General features: G+C 38.5%; 1 protein-coding gene across 1 annotated transcript; it reads right to left on the bottom strand.

The window, feature by feature from the left end:
* Positions 1–6,899: 6,899 nt before the first annotated feature.
* On the bottom strand, positions 6,900–18,942 carry LOC102079774 (phospholipid transfer protein). The gene is made up of 15 exons (XM_005462606.4): positions 18,688–18,942; positions 16,001–16,132; positions 15,083–15,164; positions 14,808–14,951; positions 14,066–14,227; positions 13,468–13,525; positions 12,323–12,472; positions 11,773–11,946; positions 10,530–10,580; positions 10,288–10,404; positions 8,352–8,419; positions 8,205–8,244; positions 8,060–8,096; positions 7,881–7,957; positions 6,900–7,532 (listed from the first exon to the last, which is right to left on the bottom strand). The coding sequence occupies exons 1-15, from the start codon at positions 18,776–18,778 to the stop codon at positions 7,467–7,469; spliced, it is 1,449 nt and encodes a 482-aa protein (XP_005462663.1). The 5' UTR covers positions 18,779–18,942; the 3' UTR covers positions 6,900–7,466.
* Positions 18,943–19,511: the final 569 nt, after the last annotated feature.

Here is a 19,511-nt window from a genome sequence, read left to right as displayed (position 1 = left end):
CACAAAGACTTAAACACACAGCGTGACCCGCGGATCAGAATCAGTTAGATGTTGCCTTTCTCACGGTCGGGGCTGAAAGCCGACAGCTCGCTGATTCTGATCTGTCGGCGGGTCGGCGCTTTGTGTTCCCTTTATGTGCTGATTCTAAAGCTGTTAGTTTTATCTCTCTCCAAACAATATTGACCGAACCAGCAGCAAAAGAAGATCCAAACTACGCTTCACATAAACAACAACAACTCTGACTTTTACTGTTTTGCTTCCACCACGATGCACAGCTCTCTCTCTGCCTCTCTCTCCCCCCCTCTCTCTCTCACTCTCTCTCTCTCTGTACTTCAAGAACAGTTTCTGTCTAAAAATGTGTTTTCTTCATTATTCGCTTGCTTGTTACGCACAAGTCTATCATTGTTTACTGTCGGCTGCTGTTTTTTTCCCTTTTACATTCTTCCGAAAAGAAAACCTAATTTCTGCTGTTCAATACTGAACAAATTCAAACTTTTTAAAATTATGCAAAACGCTTAGCCGTGTCTCTAATGAAACCACTGTAACATCAGAGGTAACGTTCATATGTTGATTAACGGTTTTCTTTTCTTTTGATGTACTGCAGAATATTTTTATAAAATCCCAGGCCAGGAAAATCACCTTCATGTTGTTCTGTGTTTTATCTTCAGCTACTTTGACACAAAGGCATCTGCTGTGACGCTCACACCTTTGATAAAGTCTTGCGTGTGTCAGCTTCCTTTTTATAGATACAAAAATATGTAAATGTACTGATCTGAATTATAATATCTCTGACTGTCAAAATTTCCCAGATTTAAAGCGAATTGAATTGAATCGAATTAAATCGAATCGTGGATCGAATCGATTCTAGGAATCAGTGACGATACCCAGCCCTAGAATCCACACCCCCCTCCCCATTGACTGAATGATCCACTGAACAGCCTACTGAACGACCCACTGAATGGCCCACTCAAAGAACAATCAACAACCCAATTGAACAACCCACTGACCTGACTCTGGTGGTGAAAAATGTTTGTTCTGCTAATTTTTTTATACTAACTTAAGGGCTGTTAAAACAGACCCGTCAATTTTGACTGTGAACACAACTGGAGGGCTAAGAAAGTGCACAGACCCACACAGACGCCTCCATCTTTTCCTCAACCAGTGGCGGCTCCTGAAAAAAATCTCAGGGGGGGCAATTTTTATGATATCGACTAAAATGACCCATTTAATGAGTACATCAAACAACACAATTTTAATTTTAATTTAAAATGAACAACCATATTCTGGCCATTTGTATAGATTTGTAAAAATGAACATGAACAGATTTTTTTTTTTTGAATGAATGAATGAAAAATAATAACAAAAAAGTGCATTAGCTGTTCCACAGCCTGTCAGCCACGACTTGCGCTGGAACCAACTCCGACAAAAAGTCCTGTTGTATGCTTTTGACTTCTCCTTCGTTGCCTGGGTTAGTTGAATTTCGGGCTTGTCAGGTCCCAACTCTTTAACTTGCAGTTTTTCTGCCATTGTCCTTCTGGCAAAAGGGTAGGTTAGAAGCGATCTAACCGAATTTGGGGGAGGCTGTGCCTCAACCGTTAACAATACCGCTGCCATCGTCTCTCTCTGACCTTATAGCTCACTTAGGCTACTGACTGAGGTAAAATTCTAGAACAGCAAATCTTTGCGCGTTTTCTGCAGGGGCGCAATTTTAAGCGCCCCCAAACCATTTAATTCAGCGACGCTGATAGGTCAAATATTTATTATTTTCCCCTGGCAACCATTTAATGATAGGCTATTTCGCTGCATATCAAGGGCGCTTTGACGAGCGCCCCAGAAGAAGAAAAACACCGTTTGTTGGTTGAACTTTAATGAGTCAGCTGGTGAAAATGTTAAAATACGCCTGGCTGTATATGGGCACACACATAGTAAAACTATCATTGATGAATTTTTTAAAAATATATATTTTTACTCCTCCACATTTGGGGGGGCGGAGCCCGAGCGCCCCCTATGGGCCAGCCGCCACTGTCCTCAACTCAGAGTTCATCTGTTAAAAGAGTCTCAGCTCATGCATGACTCATCTTTGTGCTCGGCCCAGCAGGACAACCTGGTGACACAAGACACAAAACACATTAAGATGAGATTTATGATTTACTTCATAACAACGTTCTGATATTTTGATGTTGAACTTCTGTTATTTGATGTCAGTTCAATGTGACCAAATCACAACAAAACTAACCTTAAGGTACTGTATATTATAAGGTAAAGACTGTATGGCAATACAGCAAGTACCCGGGGTTGTTAGGAAAACTCCCCTTTAGCAGAAAGAAATCTTAGACTCAGGGAGGGGCGGCCATCTGCCGTGAACAATTGTAGGTGAGGAGGATAACAGGATAAGCACTGCGTGTATGAAGACCCTTTTCCATTAGTATCTACTCAGATTGACTGGTTTACATTACAGTCCAATACTAGCTAACGACATAATATGTGACACAAACGCTACTACAAAGGTGGACCAGTATAATTGCCTTATGCTGCTGCTCGGTCTGTGGCTTTTCATCAGACTCTGGGACCATGGTGTTGTTTTTTGTAGCCGTTTCCCTCGTTAACAGTTATGCCAAAAGCGATCATGTGCCAAAAATTGATTTTCAATATTTAATGTAGCTTTTTTATGTGTAATGCCTTTATTTGTAAATAGACATTAATGAAGAGCATTTAAAAAAAATTAAAATTCCTTGTTTACCTACATTATAAACAATCCGGTTCTTTTTGGCCTTTTAAAATATCATTATAGAGGTATTGTTATATTTTTTGTGGGAATTTCTGATGTCCAGATTACTCTTAAAAATACATTTTCTATTTAAATCAGACCAATTAACTGGACAAATAAAGGATACGTCACTTTACCAAAAGCTGATTGCAGCATCTACCTTCTGACAGGAATGTTGTTTGAGGCTCAAGTTGATTTGATATAATTCATTTGGGATACATTTATATCCCTCTGTAATATGTTTCATATATTATAGGTCATTTACATTAGTTTAAATATGGACAATCACTTTTTGGCACATACTGAAAATCTGTTTTTGGCAGATGATCACTTTTTGGCAGAACACCGGATTTCAAAAATGGCGGTTTGGATTTTTGTGACCGAGACGCTCTCATGACTCATCGGTCGATGCTACTGACCAGCCAATCAGTGGCATGCAGTCTGACGATGTCACATTTTAGTACCTGCTGATGTTTTCCTTCAAAGACGAGCAAACATGATGAGCCAAAGACAGAGTTTTAAACCATTTGTTTCTGTCGTCCAGCAGAACAGAGAAGTAACAGACCCAGAAAATCAATGATGGGGAAATCTGCTGTTGCTCTCAAAGGAAATCATTTAAATGTTTAGACTACTCCGAGACTTGACAAGAGAGAGAGATAGAGAAAAGGCAACGCCCAACAGCAGTTTGTTTATCAGTGGAAAGTTTCCAACTTTTATTCTGTGATTTTACCCGTTTGAGACATTTTAATGACATAAAGATCACTGTGCATGACTCAGATAGATTTAAAGAAGCTTCGCTGCAGGTTTTTCTCTCTAATATGCAACGACAACAACAAACTTTATTTATATAGCACATTTAAAAAACGAGAGGGTCAAAGGTAAGTAGTAGAGAAAGATGAAGGACATGGCAAAGTACCAAACATGCTAGCAGGTTGATGGCACTAAAAACACAGAGACAAAAGAAATACATATAAAAACATAACAGAACAATATGTGTAAAAGATCAGAGAGTCAAGAAAAATGTAAAAATAGTTAAAAACATTTTAAAAAAGAACAAAAGTAGCAACAAGCATTAACTGGTAGAAAAGGCTAGGTTAAATAAATAGGTTTTAACTGCAATTTGAAGGATTGAATAGAATTAGACTCGCGGATAGTGATGGGGAGGTTATTCCACAGATCAGGTGCAGCCAAAGCAAACGCGTGGTCGTCTCTAGTCTCCAGCCGGATTCTAGGCTGTATCAAAAGCAACTGGGAAGGTGATCTTAGTACTCTAGCAGGGGTAAATAATCTAAGTAGCTCAGTGAGGTAACTTGGCGCTATATTGTTAATAGTTCTAAAGGTGAGCAGCAGGATTTTGAATTGAATACAATACTTAACGGGGAGCCAGTGCAGGTCAGCAAGGACGGGGGTAATAGAAACACGCCACCCAGTACCAGTAAGGAGACGAGCCGCTACATTCTGAACAATATGCAGTCAAAAGTGAATCCCTCAAAACAAATGAACGAGTTAGAGCTTGGGAGGTCTGATTTAACACTGTGAGGCTGCTCAAATGAACACGCATATTTAATCATGGACCTCAATTTTTTTTTTTTTATTTGTTTGACTGTTTTTGATATTTAGTGTCTGCTGGCTTTCGAGAGAGAACACAGCTCTTTTTTTAAAAATATTCAGTGATTGTTTTACTTCTCTGATGTTTCTCGATCAACTGTAATTGTTAACTATTTGCTCTCTATCAGCTCATATTCATAATTATTCTTATTTTCCCTTGTTAAAGGTCAGAGGAAAATAAGAATAATTATCACCAGCAGCTTCCACCTGCTGGTGATATACTGTCAAAGCACTTTACAGTGGCACTCACACCAGGCACTATAAGCATTTTTTGAACAACATTGCTTTTATTTTCACAGACTGGACACAAAAATGGAACAGACATGAAGGCAAACAAGAACCAAACATTAGAGACATAAGTAACTAAAACTCAGAGGTTCCACAAGGCAAGAACCAATCAGCTGAGTAAAGAGAAGCAACAGACCATCATTACTTTAAGAACTGAAGGTCAGTCAGTCCGGAAAATTGCTAAGATTTTGAATGTGTCCCCACGCATAGTAACAAAAATCATCAAGCTCTACAAGAAAACTGGCTCCTGCTGAGGATAAATCCATCCGAGTCACCAGCCTCAGAAGTCGCAAGTTAACAGCACCTCAGATTAGAGTCCAGATAAATGCCACACAGAGTTCCAGTTGTTATGTTGTTATGTCATTATCAAGCTTTTAGCCTAATAATAAGCAGAGATATTTATGTGATGATCCAGTGCTGGTCTCAAGAGATGAAGACAGTCTGATCACCTTCTCTACAAAACAAGGTGAGTTTAATGTTATGATTGACTTAGTTTTTTGATGTATTTATGTTACTTTATTTATAATGTGCTTGTATTGCAAGTCAATGCTATTATGTGTATGCAACTCTACATATGTTACAAGGAAATTAACAATGACAATCCACAGCAGATCTGATCAAAACCAAAATAGTTTTTTCTTGCTGGCTCTCATGGGTGAAGTATAGATATCCATTTTTTTTTCCAAGACATTTCCCATCTTATCTTTCTCAATATTAAACTTTGTATTTTTTTCCTTTTATTTTTAGCTTAAATGTAAACAACAGCAATAAAAAACAAAATTTAAAATTGTATTTTTTCCTCAGAAGAAATTCTGAACAGGCTCATTGGCAGAGATGGAGGAGCAAAACAGTGACACGCTAACTTTGAAAGCTGAAGTTCCTGAACAAAACAACACTGAAAAGCAGAGGAAAAGCTGAGTTTATATTCCTTAAAGTTCAGATTGAACTTAATGGACTAACATCCAAACTGAAGGCTGCATTAAGGACCTTATGTCAGGGTGAGCAGTGTGGCAGGCAAGCGTAGCACCCTAGTGAAGGACTCCGAGACCAAGAATCAATTTAAAGAGGCAGCTTCATCGGCTGTGAACTTACACTCAAAAATAAAGTCCAACAAAACACTAAAGAAGCAAACAAAAGAGGAACTAGAAGCAAAGACTGGTTTACTGTCTCATTTTATTCGTAGTGTGAACAAGCAGACACAAAAAATTGGATTTGATCAAAAAATCAGAATTGAGCATTAAGACCTGCAGTGAGAACGTAGCCTTAGAAACACATGGCTATACGTAAACGAGAGAACATCAACACTCATTAAACACACAGCTAATGTGGAGCACACAACGACAAACAGAAGAAGACTAAACACTACAATACACCTACAAAATGACAAGAGGATGGGAAACAGGTGGGAGCACAGCTGGGGCTAATCCGACATGACGAGACAGAGAGGAAGCAAAACTGGATACACTGACACAGGACAGCGGACTATCAAAATAAACAAACACTCAACTCAGAAAGTCAGACTCAAGACATGCAAGCTTGACATGTTGATAGGTGAGAATAAACACAGATACAAGACTGACTAACTACAGGATCAGACTCTGAGGGAGGGAGAACTACGATCACTAAGAGCTAGAAACTAAACTAAATGATCTAATAAGAAAACAAAAGTACAAGCAAACCAAACAGAGACTCTAACCTAACTTAGAACATAATTTTAAACCAGTAACACAGTCCAAAACCTAAACCCTGGGTCACTGACCGCAGGGCCCTGACACTTTATCACACTGGTACATGAAGATAGGTACCGAGAACAAGCAATGACTCACTTCATGCTTGCTCTTTTCCTAGCCTCTAATGTAACTTTGTAGTCACTTTCATTGTTATTGTCTTATTTGTTGTCAGTGAGCACAAGGAGAGGGTTTTGCTCATAACTATGACTTTTTTGACATTTAACGGTCGTGAAATATGTCAAACTTTTCTTCTCTACTTAAGGTCAAAGACCTAAGAAAATTTTGAGCATAGTAGAGAAGAAAAATGTGCACTGAGGATTATGACATGTTGTGTGTTTTGTGTTGTCACTGCTGAGAATTTATTCACTTAGCTGCTGTTTACAGTTTAAAGGTCTTCATCGGTACAAGCACTTCTAATTGTACTTTACTCATTATCGTCTTTGAAAAGCAAGAGCTGACAAAACAAATCCAGTAAATTGTTTATTAAATGGGGAAAAGTGCTGTCAGTCCTGTGTTGAGAGGGTCATCCATCTGTCCTGTTCTAATAAACCCACATTTCAGGAACACCTTTAGATCTGTTCAGTTTTATTCATAAAGCACCAGTTAACTGTCAGCAAATCTTGACTCAAGTCATGTTATATTGTAAGGTAAAGACCCTACAATATTAATCTAGGACAAATGTTCAATCTTATTCATTGATGAAGTGAATGCAATTCAGTAATCAAAGGTGAGTGACTATTACTGACTGCATGTCATGGTCCACAGGACGTGTAGGATGTGTTGTGTGTTTCTGTGTTGTGTGTTTCACTACATATGTATACTGTATCATGATTAGACAGATTTAATGTAAACCACAGATTAGTGACATGAACAGGTTGGTGAAGTACTTTCTCTTTGCTCTGATGCTGAAGCTTTTATTGAAGACAAAAAAAAAATCACAGAAACAGGCAGTATATGCAGTATTTTCATCTGATAGATTTAACTTTCTAAGCTATTCAAACATAGATTTTATATTTAGCATAAAGAGCCAGACATTCAGAGGATCATAAACTCCATATTTCAGCCTTTGCTGCTTATCCGCCAGCATTGCTGCTGTTCTGAGGGTTAAAGGTCAGGCTTCCTCCCACCACCAGATAGCCCTGCAATAAAAAAACAGTAACAGGTAGTATTAGGTAGAAACAGGGGACGTGATTGAGTGGCAGCAGCTCATTCATTAATCCCAGAAATCTCAGATTTCTGGATGTTGAATTTTCAGATTTTGTCCAGATGAACAGAATCAACTTTCTGGGATTTCCTGACCTGGATGATTGAGCATGGATCAAGATCATAGTTTATGAAACTGATATTCATCATGGAACAGCAGATAAATAAATAATGACTCAGCATGTTTGTACTGTGAGAGTTTTAAAAATTATCAGTGTGGTGTAGAGGACTGTTAAAAGTTTAGCACATTAGTGTTCAGACAGAAGGAAATCAAGCTCACTCACTTCTTCAAACTGGTTCGTTGCATTAATAAGGCTCAGCTCAGCAGGAAGAGGGATGGGTATTTCTTTAACAAGCGACTCTAAACACACACACATACACATAGATTATAATCCAGTTCAAAGTGTAATAAAATATCATGAGAGTCAGGTGAGTTTTTGTCACTCTGTATGGTAGTGCTTACTGGTTATGCGTTCATGAAAGACATTAACCAAAAAAGCCTGCACAAATAGAGACACACACGTTATTATTATTATTATTATTATTATTATGAAAATCTGCTGGTATAGAGAAATGGATGTAAATCTATTGGAGCACTGTCTTCTTACCAGGAATTTGCCTTTGATCTTTCCAGCTTTTTCCTTACATCTGAAAAAGTTTCACTGCAAATTCTCACAATATGCAACACTAGAGTACTAATGTATACACAGAGTGTACTATACAGCATGTCAGTGTGAATCTGTGTTCTTACTTACTTTGGTTCTTGAATGTTCATAATGAGGAGCCGTTCTTTGAATTCAATATCCATTTTAAATCGACAGGTCTACAGGAAAGAAAGTTTCATCATTTCTGCATATGTGGTTAGTCACTTCCATGTATCTTGCATTTAAACTCTGGTAGTTTCACCCAGCTCAGACAGGAGTATCCATATAGATCAGGGGTGTCCAAACTTTTTTCACTGAGGGCCACATACATAAAAATATAGGAGGGGCTGGGCCACTTACTAGAAATTAGGTATGTAGACTTAACTTTAGTCTATTAAAGTTAGAAAAATCAATTAAAAGTGGTCAAATATGTTATATTGTTGAATATAATTAAAGACAAAACTGCCTTCATAACAGCTTTCCATAAATGGATCTTTATTGATTTATTCTGAAAAAACTTTGGTAGCTTATTCTCAGATTTCTTCTTAGACATAATTTACAAAAAAAAACAATAAAGGAGAAAATGGGACGGGTAAATTTCAAGTTTGTTATTGAAGTTATTAAGCTTAGCAACACACCTAATAACTTGCTCTCATCCACTCCCCGCAATAAAATTAGCAGCTGTGTGGTGTTTGTGGCATCGGTGCTCTCATCGCATGTGATGGAGTAAAAATCAAATGCACAGCTTTATCAGACAGTTGCAGTTAAGTGTTGGCTGACAAGTATTCAATGCGTCTCATGACTGTATTTCTGGACATGCTGACGTTGTTGAAGTCCTGCACTGTTTCCGGGAACATTATTTCAGTGACTTTAATGAGGCCGTGTTTTATGAGGTCTCCATCTGAAAAAGACTTGGCATGTCTTGCGATGAGTTGGGCGACCTCATAGCTGCTATTGGAGCCTTTTCCTGGACAATCTGAGCACGAAAAAAATACTGTTGCTGACCCTGCAGGATAGCTACCCTTTGCTTTAATTTCTGCTCTCGCTCAGCACCAGTGTAGGATGCATAGGCCTGATGTTTGGTTTCATAATGACGTCGTACATTATACTCTTTCATAACTGCCACAGTTTCAGTGCAGATCAAACAGACACACTTCCCCTTGAATTCTTTGAAGAAATATTCACTCTCCCACCGTGTCTGAAATTTTTTGCACTCACTTTCTACCTTTCTCTTCTTTGGTTCTGCCATGTTTAGTAACTTGGGGGTAAATTTCTTCTGTGATTGTCCTTTTTGGTAGAGCAACTGCCTTGATCAACAGTAGCTCCCCCTGGTGTTAAAACTAAGAAGTGCAATACACTCAAGCAAAAGTTGAAGTGCGGGCCATTTTCTATTCTATTTATAAAATTACTTGCGGGCCAATTAAAAATGGACCGCAGGCACCCCTGCTATAGATATTCACAACAGACAGACTCCCACAGTCAGCTGTTACAGTTGTGTGAGTTTTCTATTTTCTATATTTGCTGTTCATTTACTACTCTTTGAAACATCTCTTTGAAGAGCACCGAGTTTTTTAAATGGACTAACAATGAGGTGTAGTACAAAGTTGCCAAAGCGATTGAGAATTAAGTAAATTGAAGAAAAGCTATCTGGAGCATGTACAAACCGATATTAATCTTTAATAGTTGAGTAGTCAAAGTTGAAAGCAAACAAAACAAATGCTGTACAATGCCCTCCACTATCTTAGTTTAATTGTTCACATGACTGCATCATATGACCAAAATGCGTCATCGTTTTCGAAAGTCTATGTTTTCGAGTGTCCACACTGCGACGGGGGAACCCTGTTTTCAAATGTATGCGCTTCAAAACACTGCGTTTTCCTTAAGCTAAAACGCCGTCTCAGTGTGGACCGGAGGCCAAAACGGAGAAAAAATGATGCGTTTTCAAACGAAAACGCATTAGTGTGGACGTAGCCAAAGTCTGATGCGGAGTAAATACCACCACAGAGTTTGCTTATTTGTTAAACACTGCATCTGCACATGTGCTTACCATAAGAAAACCGTTTAGCTTAGCTTTACGTTGTGCTTTGAAATACGCAGTAGCACTCAAATCATCATTACTGATTTCAATGATTGGGGCCTCAATCAGCTCCGCTGTCCATGGACCCTATGAATATTATTAAAAAAGCCATGTTAACAGTTTATTTTCATGTAATGATGTTTGATGATGAATGAAGTTTAAGATGAAACTTATTTGACCCTCTAACATAAACTCTTTGTAGAGTATTCTACCGGTTTAATTTCCATAATCTTCTGGCCAAGACCAACCAGCAGTCCTTCCATCTGTAAAGAAGAAGACAGGTGATGAGAAGACAGTTTGGACCTTTGTTAACATATTTGTGTGGTATTAATACTTTGACTAAAAAAAGAAAAAGAAATCCTGCACAATGTGAATGGGATATTGTCTGTCATGGTCCCCTAGTCCTCTGCCTGTTCCAAGTTTTGTTTTTCTCCCTATCGCTCTCTCTTCTGCATATGTGTATCTGTCTATGGGTGGGACCCACTAGACCTGTCCCAGATCACCTAATCAGGAAGCCACTACATAAGGTAGTGATTGAGACTCGTTCTTTGCTGGATTGTTAAGGTATGTGGTTAGTAGACCCTGGGTCTTGTTACTTGTCAATGCACCTAGTCTGGTTTCCCTCATGACTAACCTCATCCTCCTCCTTCTTGTGTACAGAAGAAGGATGAGTATTTGGGGCGATTGAGTGAGTGGAAAGAATGTTAGATCGTTATATTAATTGTGCTTCTTCATCTGACAACCTGGGGTTTGGTGGTTGCCATTACAATGGCACTTGTCTGAATGTGAGTGAACCAGCACAAACGTATGATACCACTTTTGTTGGATTTGAACAAGGGGGGGCAGATTCACTCACATCTTGTCTAATTGCATTGTGCTAAGTCTAAAGTTTGGTGGAAGGAGGGTTATGGTGTGGGGTTGTTTTTCTGGAGTTGGGCTTAGCCCCTGAGTTCCAGTGAAAGGAACTCTTAATACTTAAGCATACCAAGACATTTTGGACAATTTCATGCTCCCAACTTTGTAGGCATAGTTTAACAACAGCCCCAGAACAACTTTGGGATGAATTGGAGTGGACACTGCGAGCCAGGCCTTCTTATACAACTTCTGACTTTAAAACCACACAATCTATATGCATTTGAAGGCAGATAACCAAATACTTTTGCCAAAACAGTCTGTTATGATAATCACCATAGAAACAATAATGAGAGTTCTTCAGGAAGGAATGCAGTTGTAAGATTCAGGAGTAGGACAGAATTTTAAAATGGGATTCTTTAGTCTGGTCTAATTTATTTCCTTACTATATTAAACAATGGTGGAAGGTGTTATTTCTTTCAGTGAGAGCAGCTCACTGAATTGTTTGTCTTTAAAATTCATTACATGCCGCTGGTCTAGAAAAATGTCAGGTTAGTTCAGGGAACAGAAAGCTTCTATTAGGTGTTCATCAGCTTTTCTCACCTCTGGAACGTTAAATTCAAATGGTCCTGATTTGTAGATTGCCATGGCGGCCCCATTGAAGAAGAACTCAGAGATGCCCACATAGACCATCTTGTTTGTCTCTGTGAAAACTGGTTCTCTGCCTGGCCTTATTGAACCAGGGTCCACAGCCTTCCCGTGTACAGACAGTAAGCCCTGAAACACAAACAGAATGATGATGTTTATTTACAGAGTAGAAAAACCTCCAAGTCATAAAATCATGAAGGACATCTGCCCAAGGATCTCAATGCATGCACTGGTGTGTATTTCATGGTAAAAACAGGATTTCATTAGATCATATTACTATTAACCCAGATGCTAAGACACTTTCCAAAAGGCCTAATGTTGTCCAGCAGGGGCAACAGCTGGCATCAAGAAAACACAACATATCAGTGTCACTACACCTTAGTTTATTTGTGTTGCTGTGCTCTGACTTTTAACAAGGCGTTTGTAAGGTTATATTCAGGAGTCCGGATAATTCAGGGTCCGGATAATTCAATGTGGTTTTTTTTGTTTTTGTTTTTTTTATTACCTTGAAAGATATGTCAAGGCTGCTCGATGTCACTTCGATATCACTGCTCAAGGAGTAGTCCAAGTCTAATTGGTGGTCTTCATAGACTGTGCTCATCATGGGCAAGTCCTTCAGCTTATTATTTATCATAGGTTGAAGAGCAGGACAGATCTACAGACACACAAACACTTCTGAGCCACACAGATGTCATAAGATCTGCAAAAGGCAGATTGATACTATAATATATGTATATATATATATATATATATAAGTCTTGTATGTGGTGACAGTAGTTCAGGAGGTACAGCAGGTCATCTAAGTGGAAGGTTGATGGTTTGATCCACAGCTTCTCCAGTCTGCATGTCAAAATACCCTTGGTCAAGATATTGAAGCCCGAGTTGTCCCCAGTGCATTGCTTGGAGTGTAACTGTGTGAATGTGTTAGCTAAAAAGCATTTAGATATATTAAGAAAGTGCTTACATGAATACGGGTGAATGACGCACGTTGTACAGAGCACTTCATCTGCTTGATTAGAGAGTGCTGTGTGAGAACCCAAGCTTTTTGACATAAAATCACAGTGGCTGTTTAAGTGATTAAATTATTTGTCTCACAATTGTAAACAAAGTATCAAAACTGTTGGCACTTTATTTAGTACTTTTGGGTCATCTGATTGTTGGGATTTCCTCTGTATTATTGAAGAAGTTTACCTTACAATACAAAGCTTGCTCAGGTCATTGTTTTTGTGATAAAGAAAATCTAATTTAATTGATTTATGAAAAATTATGTCTGAAGACACGCAGAATAAAATCTGTGCTTATGCTGCATTACTTTGTTCAGTGCATTGCTACTTAACACGTCTGTTTGTTTTTGCCTCATTAATTTATTCTGTTTCTGGTATATTGTGCCGGTCACTATAGTGTCTTTGCTCATAAATCTGAGCATTGATAGATGATGTTTGACGTTTCCACTGTCTTTGCCTCTTTTATTTTTTTGTGTGTGTGATTGCAGCTTCATGTTAGATGCATTTCTCTCCCAAAAACTCAGGTTGCCTGGCAGAGCTACCCCTCATATCTGTGTAGGTAGTCATACACAGGGTGTTTATCCTAATAGCACACTCCGCGGGTTTCATTGAGCCTGGCTTCAGCTGTGTTGCAGTTGGAACTGACCTTATCGTTGAAGAGATACAGGTACAATCGGAAATACTGGAGTGAGTCCAACAAAAACCTGAAAAACAAACAAAATTCAGAAATCCAATCATTCATCAGCAGGACTTGTCTAACAGACTGTTGATCTAGCACCTGATGGTTCATGTTTCTCTGAGTATGAAGTGGAGAAACTGATCCTAAGACATCTTAGATTTTTGTGGACAAATAGCTGAAATTCCATTTTGGCTTTGTGGATTCTCCTGCAGGACCACTACTGCTCTGAACTAATTAAAAAGATGAACTCAGACGGTGGTCAAGTACAAATGTCTGAGATAACAGTTTACTGGTTACATAGCTCAAATTCCATTCAGCCCCAGCTGCAACAGCTGGATGTTGTGGGGGTGTGACTATGCATGTGTCTTCCTGAAAGGTATCTTAAACCAGTATTCTCTCTAATGTCCAGCAGGGGATGACCTCTCTGGTCTGATTGCATAAATGTCTATGAGAAAATGAGCCTCCTTCCCAGTTCAGTGTTCTGAATAAATAAAACTTTTGTTGAACTATTGTTCAGTTAGAGTCAGAGAGAAGCAGGAAGCCCCTGTTCTCTTAGTCTTGTTACCCTGTAAGGCCACTGGATGTTGTTCTGATGGTATCTGCCTTGATTGTGCAGTTATCTCTTGGTATCTCAACATTCAGGTGTCCTTGTGGGTTTTGGTTCATTCTCACTGTGATTGTGGCAGTCACGCCTTCTGCAGTTAAGGTTGTTGTGCCTTCGATAATCCTGCATAGGAAAAGACAAAGAAAGTGCTGTTTTTGTGTGTGTGTGTGTGTGTGTGTGTGTGTGTTTTGTTTGTTATCTGCACAGACACTGCAGATCACTTGATTATTTTTGTTTGTTTGTTTGTTTGCTTGTTTTTAAATGCTACTGTCACATCTTGAACAAAAAAAACTTTCTGGCCTGTGGATCTAATCTGAGGAGACTGTTCTCAAGAACAGTTAATCTCAGCATGAATGTTCTAGGTTTATTATATCAATCTAGTGCAAGTATCATAAAAGCAAATACACTGTATGTGAAGCTCTGTGTTCATTCTGAGATACTTAAAGATAAAATCTGTATATGAAGATGAAACCTTAGCATGTCTTACAGAAGACCCCATGATCCACTACAAATAAAAAAGCTGATTCTCAGCAAACAATGCTAAAATTATGTATGTTGCTGTAAATATACTGTTGTTATCTTTAGAGATTTTCAAAGAGCACAATTTCCTTGAGCATTAACAATGCTGAAGCTTTTCTGCAGGCAGTGACCTGATTTGCTCTACATTGTCTGAGAACATTTATATTGTTGTAGTTGTACATACTTGATTTGAGTGAAAGGCACTTTTGCTTCTCGTTGAATTTCTAGAGAAAAGTTCATGTCCTTGATTTCAATCTGGACACCAATGTTCTCCTGAAACTTAAAATCCACCTTAGCAGGATCAACTTGTAGGTCAGTAAGGTTCACACTGTGATCAGGATAAAAATATATTGTACTGTAAAAAACGTAATATCATATAAAACCATAAAAACCACATTTTCATTTTCAAATTGAAATGAGGAAACAAAATAACCATGAACCAAAATAACTTATTGTTACCTTTTGATTGGTAAACATATATCATCTATGGGGAACTGCTTGTTAACCAGCCCCTTTAAGTACATCAGACCAAGATCCTTCACTGTAAAACACAGTACATGTACAACAACATATGTTGGTGATACTGCAAAGACAACACAGTAAAATAAAGTCCTTTCTGCGTGTTAAAAAAAATTATGATGCAGAAATTAGAAAGGAAACCTACCAAAGGTTGAAGAGCCAGAACCCAATGACTCCAACACCATAAATTAAAGTACTGAACACAATAATTACTATTATATTTTTTAAAAAATGTAAAAAGCAAAACAATAGCATTCCACTGCTGATGGTCTTTAAGGGTGAGTGGGTGGTCTATGAATCGAAAATTTGGTGGCTCGATCCTTAGCTTGTCCTGTCCATATGTTGACTTATCCTTGAGTAAGATACTGAACCCGATCAATGTTAGATAAAAGCACTTAAGTATAAAAAAAGCAGTCTATGAATGTGTGTTTATATTAGGCTTTGATACTTTAAGTATTATGTTTAAAAAAGTAATTAATATTCTTTCTAAACACAGTTCATAGGTAACTGGTGAAGACCAATCTTCATTAAACCAAGATTTTAACCATTAGTTGATCTTTAAGGCCAAGTGTATTGTATTTGATATGAGTTTTGTGAGTTTTTTTTTAAACTTCTACATCATCAGAGTGAAACACCCACCAAAAATGCACAATGCATTTTCAGCATAAATAAGTAGCAGATATGATACAAATTAAAATTCATATATACAAAATAATATTTAATTCACTTAAAAAATTGTTAAAATGTTCAATAAACTATTTTTTTTTTTTAAAAATACAACTTTTGTGACAATTATTTCATGGTTCAGGCTTTAAAAGACTTAAAGACAAGTGTTAAACGTGTTGGTGCAGCTCTTACAGACATCCTTGGCATTTTCTCTGATTTGCAATTTGATGCCAGGTGGAGGGGGAGCAGTGATGGAGGAAATCGGAGATGCCAAGTAGAAGAAGAAGAAGAAAAGTACACAGGACTTCATCCTGAGCCAAAAACCTGGATCATCAGAAGAAAAGGAGGGTCAGGTTATTCTGACCGAATGACGTACTTAGCACTGAGAATGGCCATAAAAAGTAAGTGAAAGTATTCCTAAAGTCAAATCATGAAGTTAAGCTGTCAGTAAAACGTTACCTAATTAGAACCAACTGAAAACAACAATATTGTCAGATTGTTGTACATTTCATTGCTGAACAGATTTAATATTCTGTTTGAATTAATCATTTGTTTATCACTTTATCTTATAAAGACAAACATGCTTAATAGGTTATGCAGGATGACTGAGCTAGTTCACCTGGTACAAATAATGTCCTGTCCATAAATAAATGACATATTGCTGATTCTTTAGCTAACAGGTATTCAGCTCAAGTGGATGTGTCCTGTTCCACTGTATAAATAGAACACATGAAAATGATTACCTGACATGACTTAAGACTAGGGATGGGTACCGGTATCCGGTGCCATGATGGCACCGGTTCTGACATAAACGGTAGTAACCAGACCGAAAAGCAGCACACATTTCGGTGCTTTATTTTGGTGCTTTTTTTTCCTGAGATGTCATACACTTTGGATTCTAGCCAATCATTTTACCTTTGCAAGCGTAGTAGGCGGGCCCAGGTAGGTACGTTCTTTTAGAGCAGAGCTACAGATTAAAAATGCCCAAGGCGAAGCGGTCAAAGTCTGGCTGTACTTTACAGCAAAAGATGCAAACTCAGCAGCCTGCAACAAGTGCTTTAAGCTGATACTGTGATACTGTCAAAGGAGGTAACACCTCAAATCTGATTAAACACCTGGCGACACATAGCGCTTTAATTAAAAGCCGAGAAATGCGCCGTGTTTGATAGCTTGCTGCGAGACCTCACACCGAGCACATCTACTGCGGGTGTGGCGCCTGTTATCGGACCCGGAGTTAGCAACATCCCCCAAAAACCCGAAGAGTAGAGTGCTGGCCCCTAGCCCTGCCAGTGTAGCAGAAATGATGAGGATGATGATGGCAGCAGAAGCCGTTCTTCTCTGAGTGAGTAGCTTAATGTTGTTGGTGTGTAATTTACGTTGAGTACGCTAACCACGTTATTACATTAATGCATGTAAGGTGAACTAGCAAACACCGTCGTAGTTACATGCGGCTGTCTTCTTGTTTGATGGCAGATACTCCCTTCACCCTGGCCAAAAAGGCTAAAATGACCAAAGAAAAAGTGGAAAACAGCTAATCATGAGAGGTTTTAGGACAAAGTTTGTGTTTTTTCCATTGTTTAAGCACTGCTTCCAGCCAAAAGTGATACCACATATCCCCTATAGCTGCAGAAAAGGCTAACATTGTTATCTTTTTACAAAAAAACAGCTGAACATGAGAGGTTTTTGGACAAAGTTTGTGTTCTCCATTCTAGCACCGGTTCGAGCACCGTTTAAGCACCGGCACCGTTTCAAAAGTACCTAGATTTGAGCAGACAGTATGTCTCTGAACACCTCAGAATTAATTTGGCTGTTTCTGTCCCACATCACAGTCCCACTGGAAACCATGCATGGCCAAGCCATCACACTGTCTCTGCTGTGTTTTGTAGATGATGTGCTATGCTTTGGATCATGAGCTGTTCCACACCTCTTCACCATCATTTCTCTTAATCATAAAAATTATTCTGCAATCATCCCCCACTGTTTTCTTCCATGGACGTCCAGGTCTTTTTGAGTTCTTTTTCTTTTTGTTTTCTTTTTGACACTTCTAATATTATAGCAATTTTCTCTTCTTTTTTTCTTCTTCTGTTTTTACAGCTGAACGGTGTCTTGTTTCACCTGCATGGAGAGCTCCTTTCACTGCATGTTGTCTGTTCACAGCAAAATCTTCCAAACATGAGCAACACACTAAAAATCAACTCCAAGCCTTTTATCTGCTTAACTGATGATGACATAACAAAGAGTTGCTCAAACCTATGGAACCGAAACAGCCTTTAAGTCAATTGTCCTATTACCTCCAAAAGTTGATTCTGTTCTGTTCTGTTCTCTTCTTTTGGACATCTTTATTTTCTATTTTTCATATTCTAAGTTGTCTCTTTTTTAAATATTGAACAAAAATTGATAGCATATTTCAGTGGGAATACTCTTCAAATCCTCAACTCTAACTGCTTCATTCACACCAGTAAAACTAAAAAATGAAGCCAAGACATTGAACAGTTTAAGTTTTGTGCTTTGTTTCTGTCGTTTCAGAGTTTATAATGGCTATCAATAGGATTCTCGCACATTTCAACTCATCTAACCTTATTTAATGTCTCTGTTTTTACCTGTATAGTTTCCCCCCACTAACACACAGTTAGTTTTAAAATAAAACCCACAAAACAGTTTAAGATTACAAAAAAATTACCCTCTAATTTTATGCCTGTTCCCTTCTTTCTCCCTTCTTTACAGAGTCCACTGATCAAAGAAACTTATTACTATGGTGGGATTTCTTTTTTGAAAACACCCTTGCTTTATTGTTAGAAACAAATCTTTTACACAAGTTAAAAATAAAGCCACCTACACTCATTCTTCAAACAGATAAAAGAAAGAGGATCAAGTGTTACCTGTTGCTGTACTTGTTCTGGAAACGTTTGCAGAGACTCCAGCAGCTCCACCAACCCCTCTGATACTTATACCGGCATTTTCCCTATACATACTATAGAAATGCAGCTTTATGATCCTCAACGGTATGACTAAAGAAAGATATGATGCCTGTGAGCTGCATCAGTCCAGTACATTCAAATTCCAGCTGCTGCTAATCTGGCTGTGGTTCAACAATTTACATACTGGATATGCAGTATCTCCAGTGTTGGGGAGTAACGGAATACATGTACCGCTGTTACGTATTTAGAATACAAAATATGAGTAACTGTATTCCGTTACAGTTACCTTTTAAAAAGGTGGTATTCAGAATACAGTTACTTTGTTGAAATAAATGGATTACACGGCGGTACTTCCCTGTTTCATATTGTCGTGGGTCAGGACTGTTTGGGTTTGTTTGACAGCTGTTCTGTTGTTCCAGACGGCAGCGTTAGCGTTGCCATGGTTACAGGGTGACGCGCTCTCTCTCTCTGTGTTTCCTGGGTGAGAGAGCGCTTTTTTGGTGTTGTTGTTGTGCTAAGCTAAAAGGCAGAATGCTACAGGCATGGCCCTAAAGAATGTAGCCTCATGGGCAGTGTAGTCCGTGCTGCAGGGAGAATGGACTACCATACTCGTTATGTGTGGGAGGGAGAGAAAGGAAAAGTCCGAGCTGCCACAGAGCAAAAACGGGAGCTGGAAGCATGTAAATATAATAAAAACCACAGCAGCCAAGAAGAGTGCCTGACGAGCCCATTTATAAGTAAGCTATTAAGACTCGACTGTACACTGTGTTCGTGTTTTCCTCCGG

Source organism: Oreochromis niloticus, linkage group LG3 (genome assembly GCF_001858045.2).
Source record: "Oreochromis niloticus isolate F11D_XX linkage group LG3, O_niloticus_UMD_NMBU, whole genome shotgun sequence".
NCBI lineage: Eukaryota > Metazoa > Chordata > Actinopteri > Cichliformes > Cichlidae > Oreochromis > Oreochromis niloticus.
The sequence above is the reverse complement of the archived record's forward strand: the minus strand, read 5'-3'. Positions and strand labels throughout refer to the sequence as shown.

Coding starts and splice junctions, on each gene's coding strand:
- LOC102079774 (XM_005462606.4), bottom strand. CDS start 18,778: ATGTATAGGGAAAATGCCGGTATAAGTATCAGAGGGGTTGGTGGAGCT. Junction 14,952..15,082: donor ATATGTTTACCAATCAAAAG/GTAACAATAAGT, acceptor TCCTGATCACAG/TGTGAACCTTACTGACCTAC. Junction 10,581..11,772: donor TTGAATTTAACGTTCCAGAG/GTGAGAAAAGCT, acceptor TCTTCTTTACAG/ATGGAAGGACTGCTGGTTGG.